The 23,013-nt window shown below is 43.5% G+C and overlaps 1 protein-coding gene across 2 annotated transcripts; it reads right to left on the reverse strand.

The window, feature by feature from the left end:
• Positions 1 to 868: 868 nt before the first annotated feature.
• Positions 869 to 13,176, reverse strand: ankef1a (ankyrin repeat and EF-hand domain containing 1a). Of its 2 annotated transcripts, none has more exons than XM_036985372.2 (10): positions 12,441 to 13,176; positions 11,581 to 11,982; positions 10,725 to 10,924; positions 10,244 to 10,393; positions 8,667 to 8,790; positions 7,584 to 8,415; positions 7,167 to 7,393; positions 6,810 to 6,967; positions 3,833 to 3,973; positions 869 to 1,646 (listed from the first exon to the last, which is right to left on the reverse strand). In XM_036985372.2, exons 2-10 carry the CDS (start codon positions 11,930 to 11,932, stop codon positions 1,491 to 1,493), a joined length of 2,340 nt encoding a protein of 779 aa, XP_036841267.1. In that variant the 5' UTR covers positions 11,933 to 11,982; positions 12,441 to 13,176; the 3' UTR covers positions 869 to 1,490. The 2 variants fall into 2 exon arrangements, with proteins under 2 accessions (XP_036841267.1, XP_090099432.1); XM_090243306.1 differs by lacking the exon at positions 12,441 to 13,176 and adding an exon at positions 12,188 to 12,318.
• Between the last annotated feature and the right edge of the window lie 9,837 nt (positions 13,177 to 23,013).

Raw genomic sequence — 23,013 nt, forward strand, 5'->3', positions numbered from 1 at the left:
CAAGTACGAACACATTTAACACAGAGAGATAGATAGAGCCACGGAGTGTGATTGTAATCTTTGTCTCCCAAATGTGATCATCAACTCTCCATGCAGTCTGCAGTCTTGAGATAGTCTTGAGTGTCAGGGAAAATGTAAGGAGTATTTTATTTAGGAATGTAGTGAAGTCAAAGTTGTCAAACATATAAATTGTAAAGTAAAAATGACCCCCAAAATACCACTGCTAATACCATGGCTTTACTTGTTATTTATTCTCAGGTCAAGTATATAATGGTATAGCAAGCTAATAACAGTACACATGGCTGCCACTTTTACTCACTCTGGGCTGTAAGACAAGAGCTCCCTATTTCTATTCACCCGCCTTGTCAAGGCCGTCATCGTAAATAAGAATTTGTTCTTAACTGACTTGCCTAGTTAAATAAAGGTTAAATTAAAAAGATAAACAACCAGTCATTCCAGAATAAAGTTAACCAAACAGTGCCTCCTGCAGGTTCAGAGGAGGAACTGTACTGCATCGAAAACCATACGCTCTCTACTCACCAGAAGAAAAAGTGTCCAAATCCAAGTCCATTACAGACACATAGATGACTAACAAAAGGATAAAACAGGCACTTAAAAAAAAGTCAGGCAGTGAAATCAAATAACACAGTATCAACCATGTGTGATGTCACTGGAATTCACAGGCTTAGGGAGGTGTGTCTTAATGTGCATGTGGTTTGTGGTGTGGTGAATTGTGTGGTGTTGTGGAGAGGTGTGTGTGTGTGTACCTGCAGAGTGAGGCATGCTACCCAGCGTGCCTGGCAGACGGCGGTGAGAGAAAGTGAGAGACCGAGAGGAGATGTTGACACACCAAACAACAGCCCAGATGCCAAATCAAATCAAAGTTTATTTGTCACCTACGCCGAATACAACAGTTGTGTGAAGACCTGCTTACTTACAGGCTCTAACCAACAGTTGGGGAGGTGTGGATCCTCCCCAACATATTTCAAATCATTACTAGGACTTCTATATCAAATCCGTAGGACTGTAAAGATGTCTGGATGAGTGGAAGCTGTCTGGTATACAGGACAGACTCTTTGCCATGTGCTTTGTGTCTAGTGATACAATGAGTACTCAGTAGGCATGTCAGAAGAAGACAATTTTGTACTAAATTCAAGTGGATTTATATCAATAGATACAGTGAACAACATCTATACATTATTCTTACATCTTTACATCTACTACTTGGTGTCTCTTGTTTTAGTCAATACATTTACTGGCTTTCTATGACAGTGAGGAAACAATCCTCTCAGCTATCAGTGTGCTAAGGCAAATTACGTTTTCAATTCAGAGAATAAATTGAAATTCAATACATAAATTGAAAATATGACTAAATGAATTCCAATTCCCTTCCTGAATTGAAAACTGATTTCAACCCAACTATGTGAGGCAAATATAACTAACATCTGCAAACATAACTGCTGACTGATTACAACCATGTCTTGTTCCCACTAGTTAGTAGCTTGAGTCAGCTTCAGAGATTTCTGCTGGATGTTCTTACTGAAGGGCATCATAAAGTCCTCAAAGTCCACCTCATAGGAAAACCTCTCCCTCTTCTTCTGCATCTTCTCTACCAGCTGGCTGGTGGTGGTCTGCTTGCCCCATACCTGGAACATAAAGTAGGGGGAGAACATAGAGTTGTATAGAAGACTTTCACCATTTTGAAGTCATCAACTGGGTGGGACTTCCTATGAGGTAAGGAAAGATCACATAATTCCATCCAGGTCATCAGGAGGGATCAGCCAATTAATTATACTGGTGAGCAAACATTCCATAACTGCAGGTGGCATTAAACCTCCAACCTTGAGTTTATTTATACCTGTTCAAAGAACACACTCCAGGTGGCAGTGTGCACCCTTTCAGTTTGTTCTTTGAAGTAGTAGAATAGTAGTAGAATAAAATGGACTACTTCAAAATGGAGGCCTCAATGGTGCTGCCCGTGCCCTCAAAAATGCAATAATGGGACAGATACAATGCTGCGATCTCTATACAACTCTATGAGGGAGAAACAACTAAACTGAACACAACCAACATAGTTCAACTTTATTTTAATATACAGGTTCAATTCCCCTCCTGGACCTCCATGTACAGTGGGGCAAAAAAGTATTTAGTCAGCCACCAATTGTGCAAGTTCTCCCACTTAAAAAGATGAGAGAGGCCTGTAATTTTCATCATAGGTATACTTCAACTATGACAGACAAAATGAGGGAAGAAAATCCAGAAAATCACATTGTAGGATTTTTTATGAATTTATTTGCAAATTATGGTGGAAAAATAAGTATTTGGTCACCTACAAACAAGCAAGATTTCTGGCTCTCACAGACCTGTAACTTCTTCTTTAAGGGGCTCCTCTGTCCTCCACTCGTTACCTGTATTAATGGCACCTGTTTGAACTTGTTATCAGTATAAAAGCCACCTGTTCACAACCTCAAATAGTCAAACTCCAAACTCCACTATGGCCAAGACCAAAGAGCTGTCAAAGGACACCAGAAACAAAATTGTAGACCTGCACCAGGCTGGGAAGACTGAATCTGCAATAGGTAAGCAGCTTGATTTGAAGAAATCAACTGTGGGAGCAATTATTAGGAAATGGAAGACATACAAGACCACTGATAATCTCCCTCGATCTGTGGCTCCATGCAAGACCTCACCCCGTGGGGTCAAAATGATCACAAGAACATTGAGCAAAAATCCCAGAACCACACGGGGGGGACCTAGTGAATGACCTGCAGAGAGCTGGGACCAAAGTAACAAAGCCTACCATCAGTAACACACTACGCCACCAGGGACTCAAATCCTGCAGTGCCAGACGTGTCCCCCTGCTTAAGCCAGTACATGTCCAGGCCCGTCTGAAGTTTGCTAGAGAGCATTTGGATGATCCAGAAGAAGATTGGGAGAATGTCATATAGTTAGATGAAACCAAAATAGAACTTTTTGGTAAAAACTCAATTCGTCGTGTTTGGAGGACAAAGAATGCTGAGTTGCATCCAAAGAACACCATACCTACTGTGAAGCATGGGGAAACATCATGCTTTGGGGCTGTTTTTCTGCAAAGGGACCAGGACGACTGATCCGTGTAAAGGAAAGAATGAATGGGGCCAAGTATCGTGAGATTTTGAGTGAAAACCTCCTTCCATCAGCAAGGGCATTAAAGATGAAACGTGGCTGGGTCTTTCAGCATGACAATGATCCCAAACACACCGCCCGGGCAACGAAGGAGTGGCTTCGTAAGAAGCATTTCAAGGTCCTGGAGTGGCCTAGCCAGTCTCCAGATCTCAACCCCATAGAAAATCTTTGGAGGGAGTTGAAAGTCCATGTTGCCCAGCAACAGCCCCAAAACATCACTGCTCTATAGGAGATCTGCATGGAGTAATGGGCCAAAATACCAGCAACAGTGTGTGAAAACCTTGTGAAGACTTACAGAAAACGTGTGACCTCTGTCATTGCCAACAAAGGGTATATAACAAAGTATTGAGATAAACTTTTGTTATTGACCAAATACTTATTTTCCACCATCATTTGCAAATAGATTCATTAAAAATCCTTCAATGTGATTTTCTGGATTTTTTTCCCTCATTTTGTCTGACATAGTTGAAGTGTACCTATGATGAAAATTACAGGCCTCTCTCATCTTTTTAAGTGGGAGAACTTGCACAATTGGTGGCTGACTAAATACTTTTTTGCCCCACTGCACATGTCTTAAGAAAACAAAAATCTCTCAAACTCATTTGAGAGAGATTCGTTGTCATTTTACCCCTGCTACATCAGCACTGCAATGGCATAGCAGTCCTACCGTTTTTGGCACATAGCTGATGTCCACTTTGTTGACTTGTCCGCTGATGATCTGAGTGCTGTGCAGAATGATGCTCTCCTTCAGGGACATCGCTTTATTCACTACCATCTCAGATGGGGCAGGGGTCACCGGACCATGACCCTGGGGGGGGGGGGGCGACGACGACACCATGGCAACACAGTCATCAAGGAGGCAGGGAAAACAGCAATCAAGGTTTAGGGTCAGTTCCATTTCAATTCAGTCAATTTCTGGAGATTGTATCAGCATTTTAATTCTACATCAACTGAAATGTTGACTCATTGACTTTCAATGAGGATTTATCAATACTTAGGAATTTCAATTAATATCTTGACTGAATTGAAATAGAATTGAGCCCAACCCTGGAGCAACATTGAAGTAACCACAGTGACACAGCAACACAGTAAAAACTGGAATATCTTATGTTTCACCGAGTCTTGGCTGAACAACAAAATGGATAATATAGAGCTGGCTGGGATTTCCATATATCGGCATTACAGAGCAGCTACGTCTGGTAAGACGAGGGGTGGGGGTATGTGTATTTGTCAATAACAGCTGGTGCATGATGTCTAATATTTAAAAAAGTCTCAAGGTATTGTTCGCCTGAGGTAGAGTACCTCATGACAAGCTGTAGACCACACTATCTACCAAGAGAGTTCTCATGTGTATTACTCATAGCCGTCTATTTACCACCACAAACCAATGCTGGCACTAAGACCGCACTCAACAAGCTGTTTAAGGCCATAAGCAAACAAGAAAATGCTCATCCAGAAGCGTTGCTCCTAGTGGCCGGGGACTTTAATGCTGGAAAACACCTTTTTGCCGAATTTCTACCAGAATGTCACATGTGCAACCAGAGGAAAAAAAATCTAGACCACCTTTACTCCACACACAGAGATGAACACAAAACTCTCCCTCACCCTGCATTTGGCAAATCTGACCATAATTCTGTCTTCTTTAATCCTGTTTACAAGCATAAACCACAACAGGAAGTATCAGTGACTCGCTCAATAAGGACGTGGTCAGACAGTCCTGTAGCGTAGCATCGACTCTGTTTTGCTAGCACAGACTAGAATATGTTCCGAGATTCATCCAATGGAATTGAGGTGTATACCACCTCAGTTACAGGCAACATCCACACCACCATGCCCTCAGACGAACCATCAAACTCAAGAGAATGTACTGAGCATGCGCGGACCAACTGGCAAGTGTCTTCATTGACATTTTCAACCTCTCCCTGACCGAGTCTGTAATACCTACATGTTTCAAGCAGACCACCATAGTCCCTGTGTAAAAGAATGCGAAGGTAACCTGCCTGAATGACTACCGCCCCGTAGCACTCATGCCAGTAGACATGAAGAGCATTGAAAGGCGGGTCATGTCTCACATCAACACCATCATCCCGGAAACTCTAGACCCACTTCAATTCGCATACCACGCCAAACAGATCCACAGATGACGCAATCTCAATCTCACTTCACACTGCCCTTTCCAACCTGGACAAAGGGAACACCTATGTGAGACTACAGCTCAGCGTTGACTACAGCTCAGTATTCAACATCATAGTACCCACAAAGCTCATCACTAAGCTAAGGACCCTGGGACTAAACACCTCCCTCTGCAACTGGATCTTGGACTTCCTGATGGGCCGCCCCCAGATGGTAAGGGTAGGCAACAACACATCTGCCACCCTGATCATCAACCCCGGGGCCCCTCTGGTGTGCGTGCTTAGTCACCGCCTGTACTCCCTGTTCACCCACGACTGTGTGGCCAAGCACGACTCTAACACCATCATTAAGTTTGCTGACGACACAACAGTGATAGGCCTGATCACGGACAACGATGAGACAGCCTATAGGACAGCAACCTCTCCCTCAATGTGAGCAAGACAAAGGAGATAATTGTGGACTACAGGAAAAGGAGGACCGAGCACGCCCCCATTAACTTCGACGGGGCTGTAGTAGAGCAGGTCAAGAGCTTAAAATTCCTTGGTGTCAACATCACCCAACAAACTATCATGGTCCAAACCCACCAAGACAGTCGTGAAGAGGGCACGACAACACATTTTCCTCCACAGGAGACTGAAAATATTTGGCATGGGTCCCCAGATCCTCAAAAGGTTATACAGCTCCACCATTGAGAGCATGGTTGCATCACCACCTGGTATGCCAACTGCTCGGCATTCAACTGTAAGGCACTACAGAGGGTTGTGCGTGCAGCCCAATACATCACTGGGGCCAAGCTTCCTGCCATCCAGGACCTATATATTAGGCAGTGTCAGAGGAAGGCCCAAAGGCCCAAGAAATTGTCAAAGACTACAGTCACCCAAGTCATAGACTTCTCTCTGCTACCACACGGCAAGAGGTACCGGAGAGCCAAGTCTAGGACCAAAATGCTCATTAGCAGCTTCTACTCCAAAGCCACAAGACTGCTGAACAATTGATCGAATGGCCACCCAGACTATTTACATTGACACCCTCCCCTCAGATACTCACTGTTTATTATCTATGCATAGTCACTTTACCCCTACCTACATATACAAATGACCTCGACTACACTGTACCACCGCACATGGGCTCTGTACCGGTACCCCCTGTATATAGCAATTTTATTTTATTTGAGTTTGAATAGGGACTCGCATGGTGTCTCTGCCGGCTACGATGCCTCTGGTTATTGAGACCTACACCACGGCCTTGTCAGCAAGTAATTCTACACGTCTGGACTAATTTGCTTACAAGTCTCTGGGGTAGGGTAACAGGGACTATCCTTTTACACTTTTTGGTTTTCGGTCACATTGAGAGATGGGAAAATCTCAATGTGATCAAAAAAGAATGGGTGTGTGTGACCACATCTTTGACAAGTGATGATTGGTTAACAGTCTTACCATCGATCGGATCAAAAATAGAAAGAAACGGTCAACGTTGTTAGTACAAACCAGTAGCATGAACGGTTCTTGTACCTTTTCTTGGGCAGTGGCAGGTCTGGGTTTAGGTTGAGGTTTACCCCCTTTTCCTTTCTTGTTCTCCTTAAGTTTGGGCAGAGAATCAATCTTAGCCTGGACCAAGTCCACAATCCTGAAGTCTGCATAGGCACGGGCGATGTCCAAGCAATTTTGCTCTGAAACAAAATGCACTTATTCAAATGACAGAAAAGGTCTCTGAGGCAATCTATCAACCAAAACAGTCAACCAACTCGGGTGTTCTGAGTGCTGACCTTATGTGTAGTTTGTGTAGCCTACAGAGTGAGTGAGTATTCATTCATTGTTTGCTATTTAATATCCTACTGCATCATGCTATTCATGATGGTATTACAGTACCTTTCTTGTTTTCTGCAGCGACCTTTGCCCCGGCCTTGATGAGGTAGTCCACACAGCAGGGCCTGCAGCTCTCGATGGCCCTCATGAGGGGTGTGGCACCGTTGAGAGCGGGCGTGTCCACCTTGGCACCTCTCTCCACCAGCAGCTCCATTATGTCCAGTTGTCCTGCGTGACAAGCGTGGTGGAGGGGCGTCCAACGGAACTGGTCACACACATTCACGTCAGCCCTGTGGTATTTAAGAAACACACTTGACTGACTAAACCACTATAACTTTACCGGCATCGAGAAATGTATACAGTCTACAAAAAGGAGAAGTGATAAGGATGAGTTGTGTTACAACCCCTTTACATATGTTGACTAAGGTGTTCCATAAACTAAAACTAAATAAACTCGTCCAGGAGAGAATTGTATCTCACCCCAAGTTGAGGAGGAATTGGGCCACCTCGTAGTTTCCACTGGAGCAGGCGGTCATGAGAGGGGTCTTATAGAAGCGGTCCTTCACGTCCACCGGGACCCCCTGACTGAAGGCCAGGTTCAGAGACTCCAGGTCCCCCGTCTTCACACAGTAGTTGATGTCGATATAGACCCTCTCCGGCTTGTCTAGGTACCAGGCGGAATCATCCTCTATCGGGTGGACTGGCGGGTGGTCGCGGTCGAAACGAGTGACGTCAGTACAATGCTGGTACGTCTCGATCATGTAGTGAGGCGGCCCGCCGTCGTCCCGTCTGTATATAAGCTCAGGTGGGATGGTACAAATAGGCATGGGGAGAGTGAATTTAGCTTTTTTCTTGCCCTTTTTACCTCTCTTTCCTCCTTTCTTCTTTGGACCATAAGAGGAGATGGTAAATGATTTCTGGAGGTACTTGAGGCCCTTGAAGAAGTCACTGACGTTGACTAGTCCTTCTCTCCTTTTGTCGTGGGCCATTACCACCTTATGGAGCTGGTCCAGTTCCACTGGGGCCTGGAGCTTCTGCAGCACAGATATGAACATTTCCCTAGAGACTGTCTCCGTGCCCTTGGCTTCTGATTCGTCCAAAAAGGCATTCCGGAGGGCGGCCTCGTGCTCGTGGGACCAATCGTGGAGGGTCAGGGCCCAGGGAGTGTTGGGATTGGACACCCCGGTTTTGGAGTACTTCCCGTGTATCCTCTCTGCTTTCTTGAGTTCCTTTACCACTGCCTTGTAGCTGTTGTCTTTGGCAATATGACGGGGAAGAAGGCCCTCCTGGTTTTTTTGTTTGGGGTTACAACCTGAAGTTATCACACAATAAAGATGGAAACCCTTTCGTGACGAAGTGGAATAAAAATCGGACAAATCAATAGCCAGCTGAAAACATTCCAAATGTTGGGAATAAAATGTATAAAATGCTTAAAAATGTTTCAAACACATGTTCACTGAGCTTACCGTCAATGTGTTTGTATGAGTTTAAGAAGGACTGATTCATTCCGTGTATATTAGTTACAGTATTAGTAAAAAAAAGCATGTTAGTTAGGGCACATACCTCTCTGTGCTAGGAACCTGCAGCAATCAGTGAAGCCCCCTCGGGCAGCGTAGTGCAGAGGAGTGTCCCCCTCTGATGTCATCACCCCCATGTCAGCTGAGTAAGCAGACAGCACCTGGATCACCTGTAGGAAGTCAATACAATTATATTAACTGATGATGCTTGTACACAAAACAGATGACGTATAGGGCCTGTTTCCCGGACCCAAAATAAGCCTTGTCCTGCTCAATGGAAAATGTCTATAGGAAGTGTTTTTCAGTTCAGGACTAAGCTTAATCTGGGTCCAGGAAATTGGCGCATGAAGTTCAGACTAGGGTTGCAAAAATACCGGTAATTTACCAAAGTTACCAGAATCTTCAGTCATTTATTAATTAACAGAAAATATATGGCAATCTATCGTGACTTTGGTCACAACTTTAAACAAATTATGGTTCAAGAGGAAATAGCCTAGCCTAAAAAGTGTCTAATCAACCACGGCATTAACTCTGCATCTCATCCAACTATTGACTATTTTCACAACTGCCACTACTTTGACGCCAAAACATTAACAACAAATACATATTGACATCGTAAAATAAAATAGAAGTGTGTAAAAATATATATAAAAGGATATTTCATGCTGAAACCCTCATATTATACACCAATAGTATTCACTAAATTGATGGTTTACATTTAGGATAATGTTTGACATCTTTGTCATTCTGTTTTTCTATTTTAATAACATCTTATTTAGTTATTTCATATATTGTCACGTTCTGACCATCGTTCGTGTGTGTTTTCCTTGTTTTAGTGTTGGTCAGGACGTGAGCTGGGTGGGCATTCTATGTTGTGTGTCTGGTTTGTCTATTTCTATGTTTGACCTGATATGGTTCTCAATCAGAGGCAGGTGTTAGTCATTGTCTCTGATTGGGAACCATATTTAGGTAGCCTGGGTTTCACTGTGTGTTTGTTGGGTGTTGTCCTTGTTCCTGTCTTTGTGTTTGTTGTCATCAGATAGGCTGTATAGGTTTTCACCTTTGTTGTTTTTGTATTGTTTGTTTTTTCGTCATCATTAAACATGTATCAAGAATACCATGCTGCATTTTGGTCCGACTCTCCTTCACCGCAAGAAAACCGTTATATATATTTTATATGTGATAAGGCCACACAGAGGGCCCAAAATAATTAGACACTAATAATCTGAAGTACCCAAAAGGCCCACTAGATGTCTTTTGATAGATTACATGAATCCAAAAAGTTTCCAGTAATTTACCCTCCCTTTGCAACCTTAGTACAGATATATTGTATATGTGGCCCATGTGGGAATTAAAGCCACAATTAGACATGGGTAGTCTATACTGACAGACACCTGACATTCAAATGAATTATTACTGCTTAGGCTACCTGGGGTAGCAGGTGGTTAGAGCAATGGACTAGTAACCGAAAGGTTGTTAGACTGAATCCCTGAGCTGACAAGGTAAAAATCTGTTGTTCTGCCCCTGAACAGGCCACTGTTCCTAGGCTGTCATTGTAAATAAGAATATGTTCTTAACTAACTTGCCTAGTTATATAAAGGTCAAATAAAAAAAATAACCCACCTCAAAGAATCCCCCCATGGCAGCGAAGTGTGTGGCGTGGAGGTGGTTCTTGTCGAGGGTGTTGGGGTTTGCCCCCCTCAGTAGGATGGCTCTGACCAGCTCCACAGCCCCAGCCCTGGCTGCCTCCATCAACGCAGTGCGGCCTGTCATCTGAAGAGACAGGAGGATGTCACCTCTATGTGATGAGTGTGAATATGAAGACCAAATTCACACACATCAAAGTCTTAGTTACCTTATTCTATTCTATATCTACATTACTCAGAGACAACAATTCAGGTAATTTCCTCTCCCATAATTCACAAGTCACAATAAGTTACATTTTAGAAAATATAAAATTAGTTGAATCCATAATGGCACACTTATAATTTTTCAGCAAATTGTACCTAATAAGACTAAAGTATTGCACTAAATAGAGAATAGGGTGTAATTTCAGATTTGCCCATTGATCTCCCAGAAACCCCCATGTCATGTGTTATGAGACCTGATTGGCTGAGTTGGGGTCGGCGCCCTGCTCCAGGATGCTGAGGCACATGGCGGAGCAGTCGGCGGCACGTTGACACGCCAGCAGGAACACGGGTGTCCCGGCGAGCGAGACGTTGTTGACATCAGCCATGCTGTGTAGGGCCACCTGCAGGCAGCGCATGTGGCGCTTGGTGGGGAAGATGCAGTAGAAGAGCACACCTGGGAAAAGAGCCAAGAGCCACCAAGTGAGCCATTGAGCTGAAGGGATCGGATTACCCAGCAGGCTTTACAGACAAGGGAGAGGATCCCTTCTGATCTGTAATTAGATGTGTCCACAATCATCCCCACAAAATAGCAAAGACTCATTGACTGTAACTGAAGACTGGACCACACTGCAATTGAGGCTATTATCATAATTGGGCTTTAAGGAGTTTTGTATGAGCGCCGTTGGGTTGGCTCCTTTGGAGGGAGTGAGTCAATTCGAGCCGCCTGAGACACTGATCTCATCAATATGTAAACAGAGAAAGCATGCATTTTCATGAGTCAAACAGTCACGCCATTCAACAGGAGGGTACCAGACTGAACTTGAAACAGAACTCATCTCTTGGTATCAGAGCTACACACACAGTAATACAGTAAGTAAGCAAACTGTGGAGTGGAAATTTTAATACAGTGAATACTATGGTTTGAATTGATGCAAAGAGCACATTTCCATCTACGGGTAATAAATAAAGTAATATTATATTTTATTCCATCCCATCCCATTGCATAAAATTATATTCTCAGTGGCTGACTATTCTACTCTACACTACTCTACTCAATATCTCTAGCAAACACAGCATCACCTAATCTGTGGGCTGACTGGATCCTCTCACCTTTCCCCTCAGCATCCAACAGGTTCATTTTAGCGTAGTTCTTAGCTAGCAGGGCCACCATGCCGTCGTGCCCCATCTCAGCTGCTAACATGACCGGGGTGCGCCCCCTTTTGTCCTGGACGTTGGGCTGGGCGCCCTGGGCCAGCAGGAAGCTGACCATGTTTGTGTTGTTGGCCACAGCAGCCAGGTGGAGAACTCCGGTGCCCTCCCGTGGCTCTGTCAGGTTGATGAGGTCCTCCACACCCATGTCTACCATCTTCTCTATCTGAGGCTGGTCTCCCTCATGGACATACTGGAGGAGCCGGTAGATCTGCAGCACCTGCAGGCGACCCTCAGCCACCGGGGTCTTCATTATGGGTCAGTGGGCAAGTAGGGGCTCTCGTTCCAGACCAGGGTCAAATACTATATGTCAAAAGTTTGAAATAATTTAGTTTCACTTTATAGTCCCCAAAATGCACATTTTAAGCCAAAGCATGCACAACTCTCGCAGAACTAAACTCCACTCTATGGTGAAGAAAGTTGAGAAACTTCCTTTATAATGGTGTATAAGTTTCCTTCACCGTGGAGTGGAGTTTAGTCCGATAACACAACTCAAAAAATAGCCGACCTTCAACTGTATGTATTTCTTTGACCCTTTCTCCTTGAGATTAAAATACAATAAAACTGTAGGCCCTATAACGTTACTATCAACTCACTCTCACATCTCCGCCTCGCTGTTGTAAACTGTGGGGTATGTCTGGCTTGTTTACGTGTCTGCCTAGCTACGTAAAATATGCCTAGCTACGTAGAATATGCCTTGACCAAACTAACGTAAACTGCAAAACAATTTGAAAGACAGCTTTTAAATTGTGCTTTCTTACCTTTAAAAAAAATCTCACATGCAGAAACTATTTCTATGTGGTTAGTTTGTTGACAAATCCAGTAATCATTGGAGCGAAATTAACGCGTAATCGACCGAATAGTTTGTTGTTTCAAAGCACAACCTGTGACTTTTGTTGGAGAGCAGGGGTGGGAAAGAATTCCCATAGCAACGGAACGTGCGGGTAAAATCACTAGAGGATGGGCCTCAAGGAATAACTGCCGGCATCTTGAATGGTGGCAGGCAACGCGCATTCTATTTTACTCAATGGCTATGCTCTTAAGTGGGTAGAATTACGGGTTCGTTGCACTTCACTGGCGTTGCGAATATCAGTTTACATCGTGTTTGTCAGTCCTGTCACTCAAGCACAGTCTTAAAAGAGTAAAACCAAAAGCCAAGGAATAAGATCAGACTGCGAGAGTAAAAGAGGATGAATATTGCCTCCCCTCTTCAAAATCAAAAAGTAATCTCCAAATATTCAGGGTTGTTCAGCAGCGCAGTGAAGTAGAGCTATCATATAATCCTGGACATCCGTTTTCACTAGTGCAACAGTTTACAGTTGTCATAGAGAGGAATTGAGTTTAGCCTAGCTGTTTGCTAGCACTATTGAAATGTAACCTCTGTTTGTGTTTTTATAAAACACTACAAAACACAACTTAGAATCTCATTCTGGATAAAGTTTCTGCACTAAATTTTGACCCCCCCAACTGTGCTGTAAATCCATATTTGAATAATGCTTCTTACAACAAAAATATGCAAATATGGATTTATGGGACATTGGATTTTTTAATTAAATTGAGTGGAAAGAATGAGATTCTGATATACGAGTTAGTTTGGAGTGTTTGAGCATTTTATAACATGCTTAGACACATTTTCATAATGCATTATTGTCTATCGCAAGCGAAGACTCTGTAACCAAGCAAAATATATATATTTTTTAAGTTTGGGGGAAACAACTACAAGCACAAAAATAGTGAAAATAAGGTCACATGTAAAAATGGGTGACTTCCCCTTTTAGTCAAAGCGGAATGAAGACAATGCCTCAAAGTGATTAACACAAAAATGCAAATATGTCATTTAATATGTCATAATTTAATTATTTTTAAATGTCAAACGTTAGTATATGCTTATTATTTCTTGTTTTGATATAACTATATTTAGAAAAGTGATAAAATAACATGTGCACTACTCTAGTAGGGACACAGTAGTGAAACAAGACGTTAGTGATTTTGAGCAGGCAATAAGTAATAGAATGTTTTCAATAGTAATTCAAAAGGGTTTATGTAGGAAATTAAATAGTCTCAGGAGCAATTCAGTAGGGACACAACACTACGTACACAGATGGCACTGGTAGCAGTAATTCAATAGGAATTGAGTAGACATACAGAATTCATGTGTAGGCATTGTGTAGTAATTCAATCGTGAATGTGTAACGCCCAACACAGGAGATAAGAAGCAGGTATAGGGAGTGAACCATTTAATATAGACGGACATGCAACGGAACAAGAGCGTCTGGACACAAACCCGACACACAATGCTACTAAAGAGAAGACAGGAGCAGACATTTGCAGGGGCAATCAACAAAGTGAGGGAGTCCAATGAGCGCAGCTGCAGGTAATGATGGTAGCAGGTGCATATAATGATCGTCAGGCTGCCACCCAGCATCCCACCTGGGTGAGCCAGACGAGGCATGGACGCTGGACAAACCGGCTAAGGCCTAGAAGCCTGACGATCTTACTGCAGCGTAGAAGCCCCATTTGCCAGCTGAAGCATGACGTGGATGGGAACCTGCCGAGTCAACGAAACCTCTCGAGCTAGCTATGACAGCCCGACGAGCCAGTTTAGGCAGCCTCAGTTCCATTGGTGGCGGAATCCAAGTCCGACGTCACCAACAAAACAAAAAAAACACCATGATGCTTCTTGTAATGGTAGTAGCATTCTGTAACACCCAACACAGGAGATGAGTAGGTACAGGGAGTGAACCATTTAATATAGACGGACATGCAACGGAACAAGAAGAGCGTCTGGACACAAAACACAAACAATTCTACTGAAAGGAAAAATACAGAGGAACAGACATATATGCAGGGGCAATCAACTTAGTGAGGGAGTCTAGGTGAGTCCAATGAGCACAGCTGCTGCGTGTAATGATGGTGGCGCCCTCGCACCAGGGAGGGGGAGCGGGAGCAGGCTTGACAGAATGTGTAGGATTTAAGTAGTAGGAACCCAAAAGCTCAATAGTTACACAGTAGTCATTAAGGGAGAATTATGTAGTGATTTGAGGAGGAAATATGTAGTGTTCACCAGTAGTGAAACGTCCCAATGTATCATTACTACTTAAATTACTGGTTTGTTACACATCAATAGCAATCAAGTAGTAAAACCAGTAGGTTCTGTGTAGATCTTGTGTAGTAGTAATTCAGTAGTTATAATGACACAGGACGAGACCCAAATGCAGACACAAGAGGCAGATGGTTTGAGTCTCTGATATTTATTAATAGATAAGGGGGCAGGTCGAGGACAGGCAGAAGTTCGTAAACCAGGTCAGAGTCAGATGAGTACAGGACGGCAGGCAGGCTTGAGGTCAGGGCAGGCAGAAAAGTTCGGAACTGGGTGGACTAGAAAAACAGGAGTACGGAAGAACACGCTGGTAAGCTTGACAAGACGAACTAAGCAACAGACAAACAGAAACCACTGGAACAAATACAGAGGGGATAATGGGAACAAATGGGAGACACCTGGTGGGGGGTGGAGGCAAGCACAAGACAGGTGAAACCGATCAGTGTGACAGTAGTACTTAATGAGGATTCCTCTTTCAGATTCCCCTGTGACCTCTTGACCTCTGATTGAGAATAACAGTAATATCTATTTTCATCTGCCTCACTTTTCATTGTGTTATCATGCATTGGAGCAGAATAAAAAAGTGAAGTTGAGACTACACAGGAAGATGTCACAGAGCAAACTGATGCAAGGTCAGCTATTCCCCTGAAAAGGTGTGGTGATGGAAGAAGTACCCTTTTTGGTACAGCAAAACTGAGAACATTTATTTCAAATGAACCTTCAAGTTCTTACCTCTTTCGCCTCATCTCAACTTCACAATCTTGAAACTCAGAGCCAGTAAATGAAAAACAAACAAGTAATTTAAAAAAACTAAAGCAAATATTTTAACATGGCACACTGTCACACCCTGGCCATAGAGAGGCTTTCATTCTCTATTTTGGTTAGGCCAGGGTGTGACTAGGGTGGGCATTCTATGTTCTTTTTTCTATATTTTTGTATTTCTTTGTTTTTGGCCGGGTATGGTTCTCAATCAGGGACAGCTGTCTATCATTGTCTCTGATTGGGAACCATACTTAGGTAGCTCTTGTCCACATGGGTTTTGTGGGTAATTATTCAGTTGTGTGTGTCTGCACCAGACAGAACTGTTTCGTTTGTTCCGCTTTGTTATTTTTTGTTCTAGTATTCAGTTTTATAAAAAATCTTGAACAAGTACCACGCTGCACCTTGCTCCTCTTTAAACAGCCGTTACACACACATACCTCTCAAACAACATGACCAAGCACAGGGAAGTAAATTGGCACATTGCGACTGCTTTAAAAATATATCTTGCAACAGAAATGGTGAGAATTGAATCTGATTATTCTGCTAATCTCTTTAATATATCAATATAAGCGTAGAGTCTTAATAGTGAATAGTCTATGTTTCAGGGTCTTGATCTAACGGTTGCATATTCAGTCTGTTGGTCTACCAGTGGGAAGGTTGACCTTAGTATAGGTAATGTCTGCTCTCTGGCCCTACGCACATATGTAACAGTATAGCTTCCGTCCTTCTCCTCGCCCCTACCTGGGCTCGAACCAGGGACCCTCTGCGCACAGACAACAGTCACCCTCGATGCATCATTACCCATCGCACCACAAAAGCGAGAACAACTACTTCAAGGTCTAAGAGCGTGCGACGTCACCGATTGAAACACTATTAGCGCATACCCCGCTAACTAGCTAGCCATTCCACATCGGTTACACATAGTTAAACACGTACACACACACACACACACAATCAAAGTGAATAATGTTGATGAATCGATTTACTTACATCACTGTTTGCTTGCACCACATTTCCTGTGTTGAATGATTTCCTGAAAAATAATCTGAAATCGTACAATCGTGAATCATTAATAAAATTACACATCACACCAAAAATAAAGGTTTTCTTTACTATACAACATAAATATCTACCAACTGTATGAAGGAAATGAGTTCAGTTCAGATAGAATAGAAGCTGATTTCAGATGGTAATTAAGAGTTGTAGATGACTTACGCACCCTCCACCTGAAGATGACAACCAAAGCTGCAGCCACACACACAGCCATAAGCACCACTGCCACCCAAATCACCTCCGACTGGGTAAGAACTGATGGAGAAAGACACAGAGCACACCTGTGTCACTTGAGATCAGCCTGGCTCACAACAGAAAGAGGGACTGACACACAAAGTACATAAAGTGCCTTGCAAAAGTATTCACCCCCCTTGCCGTTTTTCCTACTTTGTTTCATTACAACCTGTCATTTAAATGTTTTTTTATTTATTTGGATTTCATGTATTGGACACTCACAAAATAGTCCAAATTGGTGAAGTGAAATGAAAAAAAAAAATGTTTCAAAAAAACAAAAACAGAAAAGTGGTGCGTGCATATGTATTCACCCCTTTTGCTATGAAGCCCCTAAATAAGATCTGGTGCAACCAATTACCTTCAGAAGTCACATAATTAGTTAAAGTCCACCTGTGTCCAATCTAAGCGTCACTTGATCTCAGTATATATACACCTGTTCTGAAAGGCCCCAGAGTCTGCAACACCAATAAGCAAGGGGTAACACTAAGCAAGCGGCACTATGAAGACCAAGGAGCTCTCAAAACAGGTCAGGGACAAAGTTTCTGAGAAGTACAGATCAGGGTTAGGTTATAAAAACAAATCAGCAACTTTGAGCATCCCATGGAGCAGCATTAAATCAATTATTTAAAAAATGGAAAGAATATTGCACCACAACAAACCTGCCAAGAGAGGGCCGCCCACCAAAACTCACAGACCAGGCAAGGAGGGCATTAATCAGAGGCAACAAAAATACCAAAGATAAACCTGAAGGAGCTGCAAAGCTACACAGCGGAGATTGGAGTATCTGTCCATACACTCCACAGAGCTGGGCTTTATGGAAGAGTGGTCAGAAAAAAGCCATTGCTTAAAGAAGAAAATAAGCAAACACGTTTGATGTTCACCAAAAGGCATGTGGGAGACTCCCCAAACATTTGGAAGAAGAAGGTATTCTGCTCAGATGAGACTAAAATTGAGCTTTTTGACCATCAAGGAAAATGTCTGGCGCAAACCCAGCATCTCTCATCACTCCGAGAACACCATCTCCACAGTGAAGCATGGTGGTGGCAGCATCATGCTGTGGGGATGTTTTTCCATCGGCAGGGACTGGGAAACTGGTCAGAATTGAAGGAATGATGGATGGTGCTAAATACAGGGAATTTCTTGAGGGAAAACTGTTTCAGTCTACCAGAGATTTGAGACTGGGACGGAGGTTCACCTTCCAGCAGGACAATGAGTCTAAGCATACTGCTAAAGCAACACTCAAGTGGTTTAAGTCAAATCAAATTTATTTATATAGCCCTTCGTACATCAGCTGATATCTCAAAGTGCTGTACAGAAACCCAGCCTAAAACCCCAAACAGCAAGCAATGCAGGTGTAGAAGCACGGTGGCTAGGAAAAACTCCCTAGAAAGGCCAAAACCTAGGAAGAAACCTAGAGAGGAACCAGGCTATGTGGGGTGGCCAGTCCTCTTCTGGCTGTGCCGGGTGGAGATTATAACAGAACATGGCCAAGATGTTCAAATGTTCATAAATGACCAGCATGGTCGAATAATAATAAGGCAGAACAGTTTAAACTGGAGCAGCAGCACAGTCAGGTGGACTGGGGACAGCAAGGAGTCATCATGTCAGGTATTCCTGGGGCATGGTCCTAGGGCTCAGGTCCTCCGAGAGAGAGAAAGAAAGAGAGAATTAGAGAGAGCATATGTGGGATGGCCAGTTCTCTTCTGGCTGTGCCGGGTGGAGATTATAACAGAACATGGCCAAGATGTTCAAATGTTCATAAATGACCAGCATGGTCGAATAATAATAAGTTAGAACAGTTGAAACTGGAGCAGCAGCACGGCCAGGTGGACCGGGGACAGCAAGGAGTCATCATGTCAGGTAGTCCTGGGGCATGGTCCTAGGGCTCAGGTTCTCCGAGAGAGAGAAAGAGAGAAGGAGAGAATTAGAGAACGCACACTTAGATTCACACAGGACACCGAATAGGACAGGAGAAGTACTCCAGATATAACAAACTGACCCTAGCCCCCCGACACATAAACTACTGCAGCATAAATACTGGAGGCTGAGACAGGATGGGTCAGGAGACACTGTGGCCCCATCCGAGGACACCCCCGGACAGGGCCAAACAGGAAGGATATAACCCCACCCACTTTGCCAAAGCACAGCCCCCACACCACTAGAGGGATATCTTCAACCACCAACTTACCATCCTGAGACAAGGCTGAGTATAGCCCACAAAGACCTCCGCCACGGCACAACCCAAGGGGGGGGGGGGGGGGGGGGCGCCAACCCAGACAGGATGACCACATCAGTGAATCAACCCACTCAGGTGACGCACCCCCTCCAGGGACGGCATGAGAGAGCCCCAGTAAGCCAGTGACTCAGCCCCTGTAATAGGGTTAGAGGCAGAGAATCCCAGTGGAAAGAGGGGAACCGGCCAGGCAGAGACAGCAAGGGTGGTTCGTTGCTCCAGAGCCTTTTCCGTTCACCTTCCCACTCCTGGGCCAGACTACACTTTTGATTTGATTTGATTTGTTTAAGGGAAACATTTAAATGTCTTGGAATGACCTAGTCAAAGCCCAGACCTCAATCCAATTGTGAATCTGTGGTATGACTTAAAGATTACTGTACACCAGCGGAACCCATCCAACTTGAAGGAGCTGGAGCAGTTTTGCCTTGAAGAATGGGAAAAAAATCCCAGTGGCTAGATGTGCCAAGTTTATCCAAGAGACTTTAAGCTGTAATTGCTGCGAAAGTTGGCTTTACAAAGTATTTCCTTTTGGGGGGGGGGGGGGGGGAGAATAGTTATGCACACTCAAGTTTCCTGTTTTTTTGTCTGATTTATTGTTTATTTCACAAAAATATATATTTTGTAGCTTCAAATTGGTAGGCATGTTGTGTAAGTCAAATGATACAAACCCCCCAAAAATCTATTTTAATTCCAAGTTGTAAGGTAACAAAATAGGAAAAATGCCAATGGTGATGAATACTTTTGCAAGCCACTGTAGATGAAGCACAATGAGGTACAGCAGTGAAAGTGTTGCCTTGATAAACAGGGTTTGAATTTTACTTAGTTTTCCTCCTTTGTCATTACCATCATTATCAGGCTTAATATTCATTTCTTGTTAATTTCTTCCAGATCATAGTAGCATAAAAGGAGTTGGTGGCACCTTAATTTTAGAGGACGGGCTCATGGTGATGGTTGGAGCGTAATTAGTGGAATGGTATCAAATACATGGTTTCCATGTGTTTGATGCCATTTCATTCGCTTGGTTCCAGCCATTATTATGAGTCGTCCTCCCTCAGCAGCCGCCTATGAAGAATTACATACCTGAGAATGTAGAAAAACAATGTAGTCAATGGAGGTCTTCACTTTTCCCTTGTCAGCCAGCTGACACATCCACTTCCTGTTGTTGTCCTTCCTCTGGAGTGTCACAGAGTGAGGTCACAGAGAAACCCCCTGACCTGGTATCTGGAGTCTCCCTGCAGCTCACTCACTACCTGTCATCCTCCCAGCTAAGGCTAACTGTATGGTCAATGAGTGGGATACATGTTCCAAGTCCATCAAATGTGTGCAGAGAGCACCTTAAAGTTACTGGTCTATTAGACTATTTCAGCAGAATAGAATAGCATACTCTGAGTTGCCCTGACGTGGCTATGCCATATGGTTTTGGGCTAAACTAGTTCATTTAGAAGACAAGATTTGCTTAGAATTCTCTGGCATTATTTTATAGTATGAAGAATACAATTGAACATAGCTGAATAAAATACAAAAGGATCTTTTGTCCAAACGATTTCTGAGAGTGAGCACATGCGGCTATTCTGTGTTGATAGGTTAACAAAGAAACAGTTCCTCCTACATGCTTAATTTAGAGTTATTTATGCAACTTTAGTTGTGAGACATATACATTGGGCTATATGTTTAGATTTTGTAATACATTCTAAGGCTGCATGATGCAACTCATGATGATTTGGAAAAAGTTGCATGAAAGTCATGAGCTCTGCATTGGTTCTTGCACAGGCTGCACAGACTTCATCAGTCTCTCATTCACAATTTGACTAGCACTCGAATTTCCGGGAAGCATCCTCCTAGTGTGGCCGTAATGCCCCCTAAAAAACTCCATGCCTTTTGCAACCAGTGACCATTGTGCCCTTGGGCTGAATATAATAATTTGAATTCCCTTCACCCAGCTGCAGATTCCAAAGCAACACTCAGATATCTCAATTCTTAGTAGACACTGCCCGTCAGGTGATCGGGGTTTTCTCATAGTCATCTATCTAAGCTCCGAAGTAGGCTACAAGTGAAGACAGACACATGCAACCTTTTTATCGTATTCCGAGGCGCATATTGAAGACGTTAGCAGAACTGTCCACATTTACTTTTCTACAGCCAACAAGATGACTATGCCAAACAAACAGAAAAAGCACTAGCCTATATCTACTATCCCCAATAGTACAAACATTTTCATATTCTATTGGTCAACTTTTCCTTCTGTGCGAGAAATAAATATTCTGTACATAGTCTGGGACAGTTGTGGGATGCGATATATTCCAAATTAATACAACCACTCGCATAAAAAAAACTGAATACACAATCCTCAAAAGTGACCACAAATGTGATTATGCATGTAATGCTGAATTACAAAAGTGAGTCATTTTTTTGTGTGGTACTTTTTACCCCTTTTTCTCCCCAATTGGTACAGTAGTTACAGTCTTGTCCCATCACTGCAACTCCTGTACGGACTCGGGAGAGGTGAAGGTCGAGAGCCATGCGTCCTCCGAAACAAGGCCCTGCCAAGCCGCACTACTTCTTCTTGACACACTGCTCGCTTAATCCGGAAGCCTGCCGCACCAATGGGTTGGAGGAAACACCGTAGGACGACGCTGTGCCAATTGTGAGCCGCCTCATGGGTCTACCAAACCTGAAACCCACGCGCTGTATATGTATGCCAGTTAGTTTGGGGCAAAGGTTCACCTTCCAACAGGACAACAACCTTAAGCACACAGCCAAGACAATGTGGAGTGGAATGCCCTTGACTGATCCAGCCAAAGTCCGGACTTGAACCCGATCGAACATCTCTGGAGAGACCTGAAAATAGCTGTGCAGCGACACTCCCCATCCAACCTGACAGCGCTTGAGAGAAACTCCCCAAACACAGGTGTGCCAAGCTTGAAGCGTCATACCCAAGAAGACAAGCGTGTTATCGCTGCCAAAAATGCTTCAACAAAGTACTGGGTAAAGGGTCAACACATAAATGGATTATTTCCATAGAAGTTATCTCACACAATTCCATAGCCTATAGAAATGTTGCGCAACATGAGCTCATGGGCTCTCATGAAGTGTTTGATTTTAGTTTAGATTACATTTGCATTGATATCAGAGTGATTAGAGGGACAACAGAGTGGTGAATACCAGGCAGTTTGGTAGGCTTTGGTAGGCAAGTTTGGTAGGCTACTAATGACTATCAGCAGCATCAGAGCTTGGAGAAGCCTAGTTACCATGACTAAACGGTCACATGGAATTTGACTGCGGTCATGACTTGTGACTGCCGGTGTGTTGGTAATAGGGCCACCTTAACAGCCCTAGTTGCACCCTCACCTTTTCCCCTCAGAACAGCCTCAATTTGTCAGGGCATGGACTCTACAAGGTGTCGGAAGCGTTCTACAGGGATACTGGTCCATGTTGACTCCAATGTGTCACACAGTTGTCAAGTTGGCTAGATTTCCTTTGGGTGGTGGAGCATTCTTGATACACATGGGAAACTGTTGCACTGTTGAGTGCGAAAAACCTAGCAGTGTTGCAGTTCTTGACACAAACCAGTGCGCCTAGCACCTACTACCATACTCCGTTCAAAGGCACTTAAATAATTTGTCTTGCCCATTCACCCTCTGAATGGCACACATAAACAATCCATGTCTCAATTGTCTTATTTAACCCGTCTCCTCCCCTTCATCTACACTGATTGAAGTGGATTTAGCACATGACATCAATAAGGGATCATAGCTTTCACCTGGATTCACCTGGTCAGTCTGTCATAGAAAGACAATTTCTTCCTCTGTTCAGTGTTGTTTTGGATTTGACTTAGTCTTACTGAGACGTCACTTCTTAGATTGGCTAATACCATCTTCTTTGATTTGATGTTGACGCGCAAGGATAACAGCAATTTCATCCATTTGGATATAATTGTACATTTTGACCAGTG

This window comes from Oncorhynchus mykiss, chromosome 8, assembly GCF_057628025.1.
Source record: "Oncorhynchus mykiss isolate SJ-2025 chromosome 8, ASM5762802v1, whole genome shotgun sequence".
NCBI lineage: Eukaryota > Metazoa > Chordata > Actinopteri > Salmoniformes > Salmonidae > Oncorhynchus > Oncorhynchus mykiss.